The 16,977-nt window shown below is 42.8% G+C and overlaps 1 protein-coding gene across 10 annotated transcripts in view; it reads right to left on the bottom strand.

Annotated features, from left to right (window-relative positions):
- The window catches only part of CCNYL1 (cyclin Y like 1), a 109,162-nt gene that overhangs the window by 39,059 nt on the left and 53,126 nt on the right, over positions 1–16,977 (bottom strand). For 4 of the 10 annotated variants that reach the window (XM_044241432.1, XM_044241435.1, XM_044241431.1 and 1 more), the window contains 3 exons: positions 9,510–9,577; positions 7,703–7,899; positions 5,478–5,562 (listed from right to left, as the gene is read on the bottom strand). In XM_044241432.1, coding sequence (XP_044097367.1) covers positions 5,478–5,562; positions 7,703–7,807 — 190 coding nt within the window. In that variant the 5' untranslated portion in view covers positions 7,808–7,899; positions 9,510–9,577. Of the gene's footprint in view, positions 1–5,477; positions 5,563–7,702; positions 7,900–9,509; positions 9,578–14,234; positions 14,354–16,977 lie in introns of all 10 variants that reach the window. The other 6 variants (XM_044241434.1, XM_044241433.1, XM_044241436.1 and 3 more) reach the window with 4 other exon arrangements.

Raw genomic sequence — 16,977 nt, 5'->3', positions numbered from 1 at the left:
TGATGATAGTTGGGCAAGCACTTAACCGCGTGCCCTACCCCGTTCCAAGTGAGGCACTCCTTTAACCCTCAAACACAATCCTTGTACAGATACTAAAGAAGAAATTGAGACGAAATAACATTGGACACGTGATCGCTCAGGTGTGGGGCCGGGATTTGATCCCAGATAGTGCAGATCACCCCAGGCACCTTATCGTGATTACCAGAAAATAAAGACAGAAGTAAAACTTGAGAGGAAGTGACAGGGTATATCAGGATTTTTCTTTTTTTTTTTTTAAGGAAGGACAATTTTTTAATGTAGATTTTAAAATGTTTTCCCTTCATTTAACATTCTCTCCCACATGCTAGGCACTGTATGTGAGAAAGCCTCCTGCCCTTAGTGAGCTCACACAGATGACAAAACAAAGGCTTAGAGAATCCTACTGTCTGAGGTCAGACGGCTGGAAAGGGCTTGAGTCTGGGATTCAAACCTAGAACTAACTGACCCCAAAGTAGATGCTGGGGGGCAGAGGATAGATTTTATCATGCAAACATGAGACAAATGAATAACATAAAGTCGAGGAGTCACTTTCAGATGGTTTGTAGTGAGACAAATAAGGACTGAAGGAAGCAACAAGGCCTATTCAGAGACTTTGTGTTCAACTAGGACAGAAGGCAGTGGCAGTGACTGAAGTGGAGGGAAAGGACTTCAGATGTTTAGGGAGATGGAATCGAAGGGCTTAATGACTAGATATGGAAAGACAAGTGAAGAGGGAGGCAAAAATGGCTACCAGGGTCCTGGCTTGGCGGACTGGGTAGACAGCAGTGACTCTCTCCTAGAGAGAGAATACAGGAAGAGGAACAGGTTTGAGGAGGAAGATAATATTTGCCGGCTAAGTGGGACATGCAAAAGGAGCTGTCTGGTGGAAAGTTGGATATTTACCTCTTTTGACTAATCTGTTTTGTGATAACCCAACTTACATTTTCAAAAATAACACATATTAAACCAAAAAAGAAAAAAAAAGAAACATAATCAGGGAAACTTCCTAAAGCTGACATGCTAAGAATATAACATTTGTTAATGATTACTTTCACAGAACAACTTGGTTGTTCATAGAACACTATGGTTTTAGCGAATGAAGCATCTTATGTAAAATAAAACTGTTAAATGAATAAACATGTAAAATTGTGTTTTCATTAGAATATATAGAAAGTAATTTAAGCCACGGGTACAGAAATGACTGTCTTCAGAAGATGTGTGTAATTAAAAAGATTTTTCAAAAAAGACAGACTGGAGAATAGAGAGATTTAAGAGGCATTTAAGTAAAGCCTGAAAAGGTGAGCGGTGAACTCAAAGGACCTGAGTATTAATCAGGAATGGCTGATGGATCACGTGAGTCCCGTGGGGGTGGGGGCCACAGCTGCCTCTCATTACAGGGCTACACCCAGAACAGTGCCTGGCAGGTAGGCAGGCAATAAGCAATTCCCTGCGGGGTCAAGGATGGGAAAGCTACAAATGCCTTTGGCTATGGCAACTGGGAGACTGGGGGTGTGTGTGATGCAGATGGCAGGTAGTGAGTAAAGAAGTGAATCGGAGGTGGGACAGGGAACACCAGGACTGAGGGCGTCTCTTCCCAAACATTTGACGGACAGATGCAGTAGTAGTTAGAGGGCGGTGTATGATTAAGAATTTTTTTTTAAGATGAAAAAAAAAAGTGAGTCTATTTATTTGTTAAAGGTAAGAGTCAATGGAGAAAAATGTTTGAAGTTACAGCAGATGAGAGAATTATAGGAGCAAGGTCTCTGAGAAGGCAAAAGTGAGGTACTCCAGAGTTAGGATAGATTAGCTTTGGACTGATAGGAAAGCAAGGAAGAGGGAAGTACCTTTTTGGCGACGTAGACATTTCTAATAAATGAGAGGCTTAGGAAGAGCTCATCTGGTGACCTCTATGTTTCTCTATTTTAATGAGCTTCTACTTGGAAATCCCCTCTGGAGAAGAGAGAATGACGTGTAGAGAAGTCCACACTTCATAAAAGCTCAGTATATTTATCTACAAAAAGTAAATATCTTCCCTCAAAAGTGGGTAAATTGAAGAGACACTTGACCACAAATCTTGGAGCTCTAGCATAAGCAGGTATGTTGCAAAAGTAGATGGGGCTAATTATTTCCCCCAAATAGTTAAAAGAAATTACAACAACTCTGGGGTGCAAGTAAAAACAAAATTAAGAAGAAAATGGCACGTAATTGCAAAAAATGTGAACATTTACAGACACTTTAACCACATAAGGTACCCAAAAATGGACGAAAGGGAGGAATGTCCTCCTTTATTAGGATGGCAGAAAGAAAAGGTAACCTCAAAAATCAGAGAAGCAGGAATGCCTGAAACTAATGTAACTTTTATGTGTCAACTATACTCAAAAGAAAAAAAATAGGGAAAAATATAAATATCAGAGAAGCAGGGATAATTAATACTTAATTTAATTGTTTGAAAGATGTAAAATACGGTTTGGGGACAAAAATTGACAATAAATTGAAATTGAGAAACTACAGTAGAATTGTAAAGATTCAGTAAGTTTAGGTTTCCATGAACAACATATTGTTAAATCCTCAGTGACTACATTCCATGATAATGATAATATTGCCTGAGGGGCACCTGGGTGGCTCAGTGGGTTAAGCCTCTGCCTTCGGCTTGGGTCATGGTCTCAGGATCCTGGGATCGAGCCCCACATCAGACTCTCTGCTCAGTGGGGAGCCTTTCCCCCACCCCCTGCCTGCCTCTCTGCCTACTTGTGATCTCTCTCTCTCTCTGTCAAATAAATAAAATCTAAAATAATAATAATAATAATAATAATACTGTCTGAAGTTCTAGGAATGTCATGAGATGTCATTTTGGTTTTTTTTTTAAGATTTTTTTTTTTTTTAAGATCTTACTTATTTGAGAGAGAAAGAGAGCAAGAGCATGAAGAGGGGCAGAGGGAGAAGCAGACTCCCCACTGAGCAGGGAGTCAGATGTAGGACTTGATCCCAGACCCCAGGATCATGACCTGAGCTGAAGGCAGATGCTTAACCGACTGAGCCACCACCCAGGCTCCCCAAAGATTTATTCATTTTAGAGACAGCGCATGAGCACATGACGGGAATAGGTAGAGAGAACCCCAAGCAGACTCTGTGCTGATTGTAGAGCACAATGCATGCTCGATCCCACAATCCTGAAATCACAACTCCAGCCAAAACCAAGAGCTGTTCGCTTAATCAACTGCACCAACCAGGGACCCCTTCAAATGCCATTTTGGATGATTCCTATAGACTTGAGACAATGCCCAAGATTATGTTATAAAATAGTGCTTGCATTTAACAATAGACACACATCAAGGGTGCCTGGGTAGCTCAGTGGATTGAGCCTCTGCCTTTGGCTCATGTCATGATCTCAGGGTCCTGGGATCAAGCCCTGCATCGGGCTCTCTGTTGGGCAAGAAGCCTGTTTCCCTTCTCTCTCTGTCTGACTCTTCCTGCTTGTGATCTCTCTTTCTCTGTGTCAAATAAATAAATAAAATCTTAAAAAAAGAAATAGACACACATCAAAATAGATATGCATGACTTTGAAAATTAAAGAATCTTAACACTTGCTAAGAAAACATTGGAAAGCAGAACACGTGGGTGGCTCAGTCTTTAAGCATCTATCTTCCGCTCAGGTCATGATCTCAGGGTGGTGGGATCAAGCCCTACATCGAGCTCTTCACTCAGCGGGGAGCCTGCTTCTCCCTCTCCCACTCCCCCAGCTTGTGTTCCTTCTCTCGCTGTGTCTCTCTGTCAAATAAATAAAAATAAAATCTTTTTAAAAAAGAAAACATTGGAAAGCATTGTTATAAAACTAGATTTTAAAATATTTTGTTTGAAAAAGACATTGGAGAGCATTAAGCAAAGACTCTATTACAATTATCATATGATCTCACTGATAGGAGGAATTTAAGAAACAAGACAGAGGATCATAGCGGAAGGGAGGGAAAAATGAAACAAGATGAAACCAGAGAGGGAGACAAACCACAAGAGACTCTTAATCTCAGGAAACAAACTGAGGATTTTTGGAGGGGAAGGGGGTGAGAGGAATGGGGCGGCTGGGTGATGGACATCGGGGACTGTATGTGCTATGGTGAGAAAAAAAAAAAAACAACTCTATCCTTCAATGACAGAGCAAAGGGAAACAAAGAGTAGCAATGTGATTTGAATTACGCAAGAGTTTGATTCTGTGATAGAAACTGAGAACCTGCATGTGCCTACTGATGCCTGAATATCCCCTGAGGGGAATTTTTTTTAAAAAATTATTTATTTATTTGAGAGAGAGAGAGAGAGAGAAAGTGACAGAGCCCAAGCAGGGGGAGTGGCAGAGGGAGGGAGAGAAGGAGTCTCCCAGCTGAGAAGAGAGCCACATGTGGGACTTAATCCAAAGACCCCTTGATCCCATGGCAGATGCTTAAGTGACTGAGCCACCCAGGGGCCCTGGGAAGGACTTTGTGATTAGTGTTTCATATGGGTCTGGAATAAACTCCTATTTCATCCATTCAATACCTGTTCAATACTTAAGCCTTTACCACATACCACCCACTTTTTAAGTGCTGAAGATGTTCTGATCAAAATAAGTCCCTGTTCTCATGAAATTGATCTTCCAATAAGTGAGTCAACAGTCGGTGTTGTCCATCACACCTCAAAATCAAGGTCCAGAATGACTATAGAATCTTCATTCCAGACATCAGAGCAGAGGAAAGGAATGGAGATTTTTAAGATGCGTATAGCCCAAAACTTACATATCACTGACTTAAAGCATGGTCATACGACCACACATGGCTGCAATGAAGGCTCAGAAAATGTAATCAAACGGCTGAGTAACTACAGTAGAAGGGATGACAGGATATGCACGGTAACTGACACTCTATGCTATCATCTACAAGTGAAGTTTAGAGAAGTTTCAGCTTAAAGCAAAAGGGATCATGATAAATTTTCATATCCTTTTGCAAGCATATATGAAAACTTAAACAGAGAGTTCTGTAATAATCTTTTCTTAAGAGGACAGAAAAAGTGGTGAGAGGCTTAAACTATAGAAAAAAACTAACTTAGATGCACGAAAGATTTTATGACAGTCAGGTGATTAGGACTATGTATTACATGTGTGTTGTGACTAACTGGATTCCATCTTGACTATGATGACAAGTATTATAGAATAGGATTTTGTGTGTAAGTAATATGTACATTTTCTTTTTCTGGGCAGAGAGTCTACCCTTATCACCATATTCTCTAGGACATATGTGAATAAAAACATTAAGAATTATTACTGTATCTGATTTGATGTAGAATTTGACTTTTCTCATTCCCAACTTTAGAAAATTATAATTGGTACTTTTTAGTAAGTGGGGCATTTGATAGTCCTGGCATTCGTATTTAAGAAAACAATCCAGTCCCTTTTCCATCTGTCTCTTTCCACACCTTCTGAACTGTTCTCCTACCTTCTCTCTTCTCGTTGTATGAAGGTTTCTTTGGGCCCACTGAAGTCAGTTGAGATGAAAATGTTAATTTATTTGAAATGACGCTCTGAAAAAAATTTTAAAAGGTGTTAGTTTGCCATATCACTAGGGCAGTTAATGTTTATTGAACAGGTCAGTTCTGGCCCTGAATGTCCATTGTGATTACAACTCCACACATCAGGGCACTTTCTAGAACGAGTGCTAGAAAGGGCCTACAGTTTTAAGAGCCTTAGATTTTCTTTTTTCCTTTCCTGGAGGCTTTTCTCTTCTTTGCCGTTTAACGGCTTATTTGCTTCCCGTTGCCTTTGTCTAAGTGCAATAGGAAATCTAAAATCTTAGCCCAGAGCTGTTCAGGCTCCTGGTTTTCTAAAGCAGATGCCAGCTTTCAATCCAGATCCAAAGGTTATAAAGGCATGTGATCTACACTCAACCAGTTTCTGGAAAGAGCTGCCCAGCACATTTGCCCTGGAAATAAACTCACTGCCAAATCCACTTTAGAACAAGGCAAAGTAGAGGGGCATCTGTGATGGTTCAGTCAGTTAAATGTCTGCCTTTGTTTCAGGTCATGATCGCAGAGTCCCAGGATCAAACCCCACATCAGGCTCCCTGCTCAGAAATGATTCTGCTTCTCCCTTTGCCCCTCACCCTGCTCGTGCTCTCTCTCTCTCTCTCTCTTTTAAATAAATAAATATACGCTTAAAAAAACAAACAAAATCAAGGTAGAGTGTAACTAAATAATGCTTGCAGTTGTTTTTTCCCAATCTTGCCGATGCTAACCCCTTCCCCCCACCAAACTTCACTATTTCTACTTATTTCACTTGTGTGATATCTTGTTGCTTTGAAGATGTGTCAGTGTTTGATGTGCCAATTTTACTCTTAAAATGGAATTTTTGGCCAAGCTGGCTTACTGAAGTTAGAACTTTTTTCCTGTAATGATTTAGTGTGTTCCCCTCAGTGTCTTCTGGTATCCTTTTTGACAGCAGCCTCCTGAAGTCAAGCTGATATTAGAAACACTGTAGGAGGAGCAGTCTCATTAAACTTGACAGCAGGGAAAAGTTTAAAGAAGTCTTCTTAACCAAGTTTGTCCCCTAGAAACAGAGCTCATAGGTTTTAGGGCACAGCCTTTTCCTCATGATGACTCTATTGCTCTATTGTGGAGACAAATCGATTTTTATCCTCAGAGCATGGAGTGCACCCTGCACTACCTCTAGAATTTTCCATCAGAAGGGATGAGGATGGCAGACTGGATAAATGCAGGGACCAAGAAATTTGTCTTAAGGGACACATTTGTAGAGAAAGTGAACTTAAACAATGACAACAACAAAACGTACAACTTAGACTGCATGTGGGGAGGGGAGGGGAGGAGCTAGGGTCTTGGCCCCTCTGTTGAGCAGGCCTGGCTTCTTTAAGGTGCTCCTTTGAGTGATGCCCCACATCCCACGAGCTATGTCTTCTCTGTTGTACTTACTATACAGATAACATAGAATACTCTTCTGAAAAAAAAAAAAAAAAGTAGTCTGGTTATAGAGTCAATGCTTGGCCGAGAAGAAGCAAAGAAAAACTGAGGAGAGAAGTGGTAACCGCCGAAGCCAGGGCCCACACCCAGTCTGCCTGTCAGAGTGCGGGAGCTGCCCCAGCTCGGCCACTCGGTCAACCTCCACTCATCTCTGGGGCTTGTATCCAGCAGAGCCTGCTGCCAAGCTTCTCGGACTCCCTTCAGCCTGGAAAATTCTGCATCTTGGGTGCAGTCATTGCGTGATGCAGCCTTGTATCACATTGTATGAAAACTGCTTCCTTGTTTGATCCCCACCCCCCACAGTAAACGAGGCACACCTCCCGGGGCAGAGCTATTTTATTCAGGTTTTGCAAGTACGATGCCTGGTTTGCAGCCGCCTCAGACACTTTTCTTGAATGAATGGATACATGAGTGAAAAAGTTGCATCTGAGAAGACCAACAATCACAATTCAAGAGCGATTATACCCATTCCTTATTTTTCGGTATTCTCTATTTACTCTTTTGTGCCTCTGCTCCTAGTTTCTGCTGCCCGATAGCATTTTTTCCAACAACAGCTATTTTCTGGTGCTCTCCAGAGTGTGTCGGTGAGGAAAGCGGGCAGGACGCGGTGAGGTCTGCGCATGCGCCCCAGCACCGCCGAGGCCGCGGCCGGAGCGAGTCTGGCAGTGGGAGCGGGCGGAGGGCGGCTCACCTGGGGGTGTAGGTCTGGACCCGCAGTTCTGGCTGTCAGCCGGACTCCTCCAGGTTTCCGCAGGTCGTGACTTCTGGGGCCTGAACATCTGGGCAGCTTCTTCATTCCTCCATCAGGGGCCTGGCCTGCCGAGGCCGCAACACCTGCGACTGGCTGTGGATCCCTCGGGGTGTGATGGCCTCAGAGTGCTCGGGCTTCTTATGGGACACAAATATAAAATCCCAGTGGGTTTCACTTCTCTGGTAAACACGATTAAAATTAAAATGTGGGGAAGGAAGGGAGAGGTATGGGGAGCCACGTTTCTTCTCCCCACCCCCAAAGCCAGCTCCTTCACTTTCTGAAGTTGGTGGAGATCATCACCTTACCGCGGATCGTGGTAAATTTGCTGTAGCCAAATCTCCGTCTTCGGCACTACCTGGCTTCGAGGCAGTCCCCCCCCCCCGCGCCCCCCACCACCACTCCCGCTCGTTAGAAATCCCTGTTAGAAAGAACATGGATTTCTGCAGGTGCGTTCAGAACCAAATTTGCCATTGGTTATGTGCATTTTGTGATGTTTTGAATTGAACATTTGAAAAGAACATTCACATTAAATCAAATTCAGGAGCAGTCAGAGAAATCTCCTAAAATCTACATGCTGAAAACATCACATTTTTCTAGTGATTACTTCGTTAGAGCAACTTAGAATCTGTGGTTTCAGCAAATGAAGTGTCCAGTGTAAAATGAAACCATCGTATGAAAAGAAGACTTTAAGTGTTACTGTCATTGCTACATTTAACTAGTAATTTCCCTGCGAACGTGCACTGGGAAGTTCTTTACATGCATATATAATAATTAGCCTCCAAAATCTCCGGATGCGGTAATATGAAAGGCCCTCAGGGCAACTCTCCACCTGGCACCACTGACCCATCTGATCCCATTACGTAAGGATTTTCCCTTCTCCTGGGAAAGAGGTGGAAGGGGCATGCTGTTTGCTATTGCCTATTTAAAAAATTTTTTTTATTTATTTGACAAACAGAGATCACAAGTAGGCAGAGAGGCAGGCAGAGAGAGAGAGAGCAGGTAGCAGGCTCCCCGCTGAGCAGAGAGCCCAATTCCGGGCTCGATCCCAAGACCCTGACATCATGATCTGAAGGCAGAAGCTCAACCCACTGAGTGACCCAGGCGCCTCTACCGCCTATTTTTGAAGCAAAGTATGCTAAGGTCTGTGTGCCCTTCCCCCAGGAATATCAGGGGAGGAGCCTGCCACATCTGCAAACTCTGCTTAGCTCTCTTTGGGGTAGAAATCATGCTTTGCTGGCACTTTATGTTTCTATAAAAGAATAGGGAGACGCTTGCCCCTCAGAGTCTATGGTGAGGTAAGAAGGCTGATTAGTTGGCAGTTGTGATTAGGTCTCTTCAGAGGAGAAAGAAAGAAACGGTCAGAAAAATACACCTTTCGCTGTGGGTATCCCTACAGGAGCTTGACTAGAGGCCAAACAATCAGAGTGAACAATGGCGATTCTGAGGCTTAGGGTCGTTTGGATAATTAATTATAATTAAGCAGTAATTAATAATGATTTGAATAATTGCAGGTTCCCTACCTTCAGGCTGTGGTTTGGAAGCAGCAACACATTGAGCCATAATGGAGCCCGAGGCAAAGGGGAAATTGGCAATACTTATCCCATCTTTACTAAAATTGTTGGTATTTTGTTCAATATAGATTTTTAAAATAATTTTATTTTTCAAAACATGCTATTTATTTATTATCTTAATTACTGAGTGTTTGTGCCCCCTTACATAGGGATCCTATGGCAGGTGCCTCACTTACCTCTCCTCAGGCCAGGTCTTAAGCCCAGAAACAATAGGAGGGGGTATCTGGATACGGCTTGGCCTGCCCTGGACAGGGAAAAGAGGGAGAGTCAAACCCTTGGACTAGTCTCTCTGATCCTTGGTGTCTTGAAATTTCCAAATCACTGAGATGAGAATAATCCAATTTTAGTCAGGGATGGAAGACAGCCCAGGTCTTCTGTGGACCACTGTTACCACATTATACAGATGAGAAACAGGGGGTCAGTGCATGTGACTGACATGCCTAAGAAGAGAGATCCAGAAAGTGGAGAGTGAGGACTTGATTCCATACCAGGTCGACTCTGAGAGTCTGTGCTCTGAGAGACTGCCCATTCACTGTGTCCCCACAAAAATGATTAATGATGTATTTATTTTCTCTGAACATCAGGCCAGCTAAACGTCACAACAAAAATATCTTCTGTTAATTTTAACAACTTTTTTCAATGTAATATATATTCATTGAAGAGAAATAAGAAAATACACAGAAGTGAGAGAAATCAAAATAAATCAAAATTCTACACCAAGAACTACCATTAGCATTTTGTTGCATCTCCAAGTTTTATTTTAATAAAGATAAATTCTATGCATACGATTTAAAAATAAAATGATGATACACACGCAGTTGTTTTTAACATACTTTCTTAACAGTATCCGTGAGTATCTGTTCCTGTCGTTGATTTTTTGCAGAGTAATTTGCAATAGATTCATAATATGCATTCACCCATTCATGAATATTTATTGAGGGCCTACTACTCTCCAGGCAGCGACAGGCAGGCACTAGAGATGCATCAGTTAACAAAATAAAGAATTTTTCCCTCTAGGGTTGACCTTTAAATGGAGGAAGACCTTTGACAAATGAATGAATAAATGTGTGTCAGTTAGGGGCACCTGGGTGGCTCAGTCGGTTGAGTGTTTGCCTTCAGCTCAGGGCTCAGGTCATGATCCCAGGGTCTTGGGATCAAGCCCTGCATTGAGATCCTTACTCAACAGGGAGACTTCTTCTACCTCTGCCTGCTGCTCCCCCTGCTTGTGCTCACTCTATGACAAATAAATAAATAAAATCTTTTTACAGGAATGTGTGTCAGTTAACAGGGACACTGTTTTGGATGTTGTAAGGGAGTCTTCTGTGATTAGCAGCTGTTTGGGGCTGAACTGTATCCTCCCCCACTCCATTCATATGTTGAAGTCGTGACCTCCACTGTATTTGGAGTGTATTTGGAGATCGTGTCCTTATGACTATAGTGTCCTTATGACTGTATTTGGAGAGAGTGTCCTTAGAGAGGTAATAAGTTAAAATTAGATCATTAGGGTGAGCCTTAATCCAAAACTGGTGCCCTTTGAAGAAGTTTGGACACAGACATACATCGAGGGAAGATCATGTGAAGACACAGGGAGAAGACAGTCATCTGTAAATCAAGGAGAGGGACCTAGAACAGATTTTTCTCACATGTGCCTCAGAGAAAACCAGACCTGTCTCGCTGTCTTGGACTTCCAGTCTCTGGAGCTGTGAGCGAATTCGTTCCTGTTGTTTAAGTCGCAAGTCTGGGGGCTTTGTTAGGGTAGCCCCAGCAGACTAATGGGACAGAGAGTAGTCTGAGCACAGCGAGAGGGTTCAAATCCTGCAGGATCCAGGGAATGGTGAGTGCCAGGGCCCTACAGTGGAGTTTGCTTGCTTTGCTTTAGAGGAAAGCAAGGAAGCCAGGTATTCTGGAAGGGTCACTGAGGGGAGAATGGAAGGAGATGAGGTTAGAGGAGGAAGCAGGTACCACTAGGTCCTAAAGCAGCCTGCCGGCCTCACAAAGGACTTCAGAGTATATTCTGGGAAATAGGAAACTGCTGGAGAACCTCTGACATATTTTAACGAAGGGCCTTGGCTCTGTGAGGAGTCCGGTCTAGATGTGTCAGAAAGTGTGTAACCCTCTTATCAATCAGTGACATTATGTAGCAGGGCCTGGTAAAGGTTTGCAGGGAGAGGCAGGGGGCGGGGCTTCAGGGACACTGGCCCCGAGTCCTAAGTCCTAAGCCCTCGCTGTTCCTGCAGCATCCCACTGGGCCATCCCATCCCCCATCTGATAAACTGGATAAACCATCATTTTAAACCAGCCTCAGACATTTTTCCATGAGTCCTTTTCCACAGGGTCATTCACTGAGATTCCTCCGCCCTGTTAAGGTGTTAACCCTTCCTCTTGCTTATCTCTTTTCCCTCTTTCTGGAGCTTACACCCAAGTTCCCGATCCTCAAGCTCCCTCTACCCCAACTCAAGCGTTCCTAGCTCACCGGCATCAACTGCCGTCGACCAGAATTCCATCTTACTCTTCTCTTCCCCGTCTGCCTCCCATTCCCTCACGCCTGGCTTCCTCTAGGGAGTGGAGAAATGGAAGTCTTATCCCAGATCTGCAAGTGAAATTTCAGCGAAGTAGACAATGTCCATCAGTCAGTCAGGGGACTGAAGTCATGGCCACTCTGCTCAATTTGAAGCCTCATGCCTTCTGTCAAATCAGATGTAATGGCCCCAGGGGCAGTAACTAGCTTAGGGTTGGACCGAACTTCGACCTGTGCACCCCTCTAAGGAAGCTTTTGTTAGTTTCCAGACTCTTCTTAGGCTCCTGAGGGGTTTTCTGTCTTGGCAGGAGCCCTCGTCAGTAGCTTCCTTTGACGACGCGCGTATGTTTGCCTCCTGCTGAAGGTCAGTACTGTCCTCCCCCCAGGGCCAACTGCCTCTATCAACCTATATTTAATCTGCTCTAGGCTGTGTTTTAAGATTTTATTTATTTATTTGAGAGAGAGAGAGACAGTGAAAGAGAGCATGAGCGAGGAGGTCAGAGAGCGAAGTCTAGGCTGTGTTTTGACTGTTACTTGCTTCATGAAACTAAGGGATCAATCTGATTCTCTTTCTCCAGTGCAATAGAAACACACAGAACTGGGGAAAAAAAAAAAAAAAACAAATGGATGCCATTAGTAAGGGTCCCAGTTCAGCCCAGACTCTTGGGCTGATCTGTTCACCTGAGCACAGGTGACAGTTGACGTTATAAAGACAGGCGGCTGGATAGAGCCAAGGGCAAACACCCCAGGCTTAAGAAGGGGAACACCAGGAGGGTCATTGGCTGGGGTCCTTGTGGTCACAAAGGACCTCGGTGCCTCCAGGTTATACCTATAGGTACAGAGAAGCATTGGTGGATTTGAAGAAGGAAGATTTCCTCCCAACTTAACTCTGTGTCTCATTACTGGGCCATATCTGCCATGAATGATGAAACAGTAGTTTTAATAAATCCTCTAATAATTCCCTTAATCATTTTGGGAAAACATAACTGCATTGAACTCCATGTGTTGGGGGGTGGGTACACGTGGGTCGGAATTGTTTACTTCTTAGATACATTTAAAATACACCACAAACGTTGTAACCCTATTTTGGCATTTCTTTTTCTTCTTCCTTTTGTTTGGTGTTGGTTTGGTTTGCTTTAATATGGAAGTGGCCTGTGCCTCTCTTGACCTCTGAAAGGCCGTATGAAAACCTGAAACCGAGGCAAGGTGACAAAGTCTGGTCATTCACCAGACGGGCCTCCTCATGTTACTTCTTTACTTAGAAAAATAGAGTGTTGTTGCAGAAGATCCAGAGTCGCAAATGTTCTGCCCAGGCCAGCTGGTTTCTGAATGCTTAGATTTTTCATTTCACTGAGCTGTCAGGGAATTTTCTAGACTAGAAATACCTAAGCGAGACCAAAACAAAACCTCCAGTGTGAATGCACATCCTCCAGGTTGAGGGAGAATCAGATAAGCCTTTGGGGTGAAGTGAGAGCAAGGCAGCTGATTTTCACCCTCCGTGGTCATCTCACAATCACACAAGGTGAGTGGAAAGTTACACAGGTTTTGCTGTATATTACTAGATTCTCAGTCTTCTTTGCTTGAGCAAAATGGCAAAATACCTCGTGTACTCTGTGAAGAACGCTCATAAAATTATAGTTTGATCTTTGTAACTGCCATTGCTATCCCAGACATTAACGTGCCTCTGTGTTCAGGAGAGAAATGACAGCATAAAACTTTTTAGCAATGCTTGTACTTCATGATATTGCTGTCATCTTGAGTTTGAGGGATCATGACCCTGGCTGTATGTAGTTTTAGGTTCCCCAGTGATGCCAAATATATTTGTGTCAACAAACACTGTTCCAAAATACCGGAGTTCAATTTAGCTAAATACCAGGGGACTGACTCAAATTACGTTGAAGGGGAAAAAAAAAATGTATCTTTAACTCAGATGGCAAAACATTGAAAACTCAGAAAATCTGTGTTAGGGACTTGGAAAGTAGTAAAATGAGACATTTCCATAGAGGCTAAAACATTTTGTATTTTCTTTAGTTCTGTTATTGCAACCCTTTTCAATTCCACATGTGAAAATGCTGTTTTTACCAACTCATGGCAGCATCTAATTAATTACTCTGTAACACATCATCATTGTTAGAAATGCAGAAGTTTGCCTTCTATTGCAGAACTATACAATATAGTGAGATACCACTAATCATAGTAGTAATCATCACCAATGTAGTAAGTAACTGTAATCGAGTACTTAATATGATTTGCTAAAGGTTTGCTGGTTAAGCACTCCCATGGGTTATTTTACATAAGCCTCCCAACAATCTCATGGGCTAGGAAAAGTAATTTGTTAATTCTTATTCTAGTGAATGGCTGAGATTTTTTATCGAGAACTTACGATGTGCCAGGCGCTGTACAGATATTAACTCATTCATTCCTCATGACTCTCCACAGAGTAGGTGCTCTCATTCTTCCCATTTTAGGGATGAGAAGACGAAGGTACAGAGCTGAAGTGACCTGCCAAAGGCCACAAAGCTGTAAGTCACATGATGAACCCTTAACTCTGGCTCCAAGCTTTACCTCTTCCTTACTAAACAGCTGCTCAACACAAATTACATTTTCTTTGAGCCTTTGAGGTGCCAGGCTCTGTATCAAATGATCTTTGTGTGGCCATTATTCTTCCTGGAGGAGCTCATTGTTTTCCCATTTTTCAGATGAAAAAAGTCAGGCATAGGCCATTTGCTCAGGGTTCAAAGCCTGGTCTGGCCTGATTCCCAAGCTCATTCTCTTTCCATTTTATTGCACAGAAAAAGTTGGTATGGTTTCTAAAGTGAATGGTGACTCCAAGGGAAAAGTAAACACCTAGTGGGAACCCAATTAATCAGATCCTGAAGTAGGAGAAACACTGCCTAAACCTAGCATGCTGTCCGTTAGCCACACAGGAGCGGAGAACTGGATGACACCCTCTCCTTGTGTCACCCTGCCCCTTCCAGAGTGAGCACGTGAGGCTGCCGTCTCCAGAAACCAGCCCTCGCAGGCCTCCAACAGCCCTGTGGCAAGTCTGACTCGTTCCGGGCTTGCCCGGGTTGGATGACATATGGTCAGAATCCATCCTCACGGGTCCCAACTCCACATGTTTTTAAGTCATTTGTGTAGGCCAGTAGTTGGAAAGGTCCAAGTGACAGGCCAGCCGTAGGAGGCACCAGAGAAACCGTTTCTGCGGAGTGAAAACCAGCCTGTAGCTTTCCTGTTATTCATTTTGGGTTTCCTCTTCCTTACTATTGAACATTGTTTGAGGACTTACTTAAGTGCTAAGCTGCAGTCACTTCTATTTTCTTAAATTACTTCTTGACATACATTCTTAGCCTCAGCTTTTGACAGCAACCTTTCAAAAATTTGGCAATGGTGCCAGCCCAGATGTGTGCACTGCGCAAAAGAGTATCGCCCCTGAAAAAGAGATGTTGCATTTTCCCGAACTGTATATACAACCCTGTCCCTTTTCTTTTCTCTTCAGCAATGAGTCTTTTCACACAATCACCCACGTCATTTCTTCTTTCTTCTTCTTTTTTTTTCTTAAAGATTTTATTTATTTATTTGACACAGAGAGAGACACACAGAGAGAGGGAACGCAAGCAGGGGAAGGGAGGAGAGAGAAACAGGTTCCCCAGTGAATAGGGAGCCCGATGTGGGGCTTGATCCCAGCACCATGACCTGAGCCGAAAGCAGATGTTTAGCTGACTTGAGCCACCCAGGCACCCCTCATTTCTTCTTTCTGAAGTTATCTCAGTCTATTGTAGTTTACATATATGTATAGACATTTACATAATCACAAATTGACTTACAATTCTTGAGGCCTCAGCCGGGGCTCCCTGTGAATGATGGCCCCTAGGATTATTCCATATGCAAGTGCATAACCATACCCACCGCCCCCTCACCCCCATAGCTCTGTACTAGAAGAATCAAGCACTGGAGCAAAGAACACAGCAACAGAAATTTCCTTTTCTTATTTCTCTTCTGCTTTATCCACAACCCCTTCCCTTATTTCTAAATTTTAGCATCGTGACCTCTAAATTCTTTCTCTGCTATTGCAGAACCTGAACAGACAAACAAAATAGAATATCTACTTATGTGCCCAAGACAGAATCAGTTTTTGGCTTATTTGAAATAGGTTCCATTTATTAGTATTATTTAATTAAGGTTTTCTGGGAGATTATTGCTGTGGAGTAAATTTGGTTCATTTGCCAAGGTTACTGTTGCTTCTCTAATTGGAGATAGGTCGTGAAGTGCTGGAGCTTGCAAACTTGGTCCTGAGAGGTGTTATGTTTTGATTGAATAGACATTTTGTAAAGCTAACAGTTTTTGAAAGCAGCTACAAAAGTTGTCATCAAATCCTAGTATTATAATAGGAAGAAAGTCTAAGAAGGGGGTCATGTGATGCACATTGCTGATTTAACTCAGGCTTATTCTATTTATTTATTATTTATTTGACAGAGATCACAAGTAGGCAGAGAGGCAGGCAGAGAGAGAGGGAAGCAGGCTCCCTGATGAGCAGAGAGCCGGATGAAAAGCTCGATCCCAGGACCCTGGGATCATGATCTGAGCCGAAGGCAGAGGCTTTAACCCACTGAGCCACCCAGGAGCCCCAACACAGGCCTATTCTAAGGCTCAAATAGATGAAAACAACACTCACCTTTCCATCTAATCAGGAAATTTGTTTTGTAAAATTTTTAAGTGCCCCAGAAAAATTCTTCTAGAGTTTTCTCTTTGCTGACTTGGATCTTAAAAGCTGAACATAGAAGGTAGCTGAATTTCTTCATGCTTCCTTTTTCCTACTCTTGCCTTTTTAGACACACACACACACACACACACACACACACACACACACACAGAAACATACAAGTAATCATGAATGCATGTCAGATTTTCTACAGGGCATATGATGATTCTGACAGTCAAAAGAAAAAGAAACACAATAATAGGTGTATACAGAAAGGTTATATGGCACATAGCAGGTACTTAATGACTTTTGTTGAAGTGAAATAAAGTACATTTGAAAACATAACTTGTAAAACATCAAGGCTTGTCCCTCCCTCTTTTTAAAAAATAATCTCTGTACCCAACAAGGGGCTTGAACATACAAC

The sequence above is a fragment of the Neovison vison genome, chromosome 3, assembly GCF_020171115.1.
Source record: "Neovison vison isolate M4711 chromosome 3, ASM_NN_V1, whole genome shotgun sequence".
NCBI classification, from domain to species: Eukaryota; Metazoa; Chordata; class Mammalia; order Carnivora; family Mustelidae; genus Neogale; species Neogale vison.
Note: the sequence above shows the minus strand (reverse complement) of the source record. Positions and strands in the feature narration are given on the sequence as shown.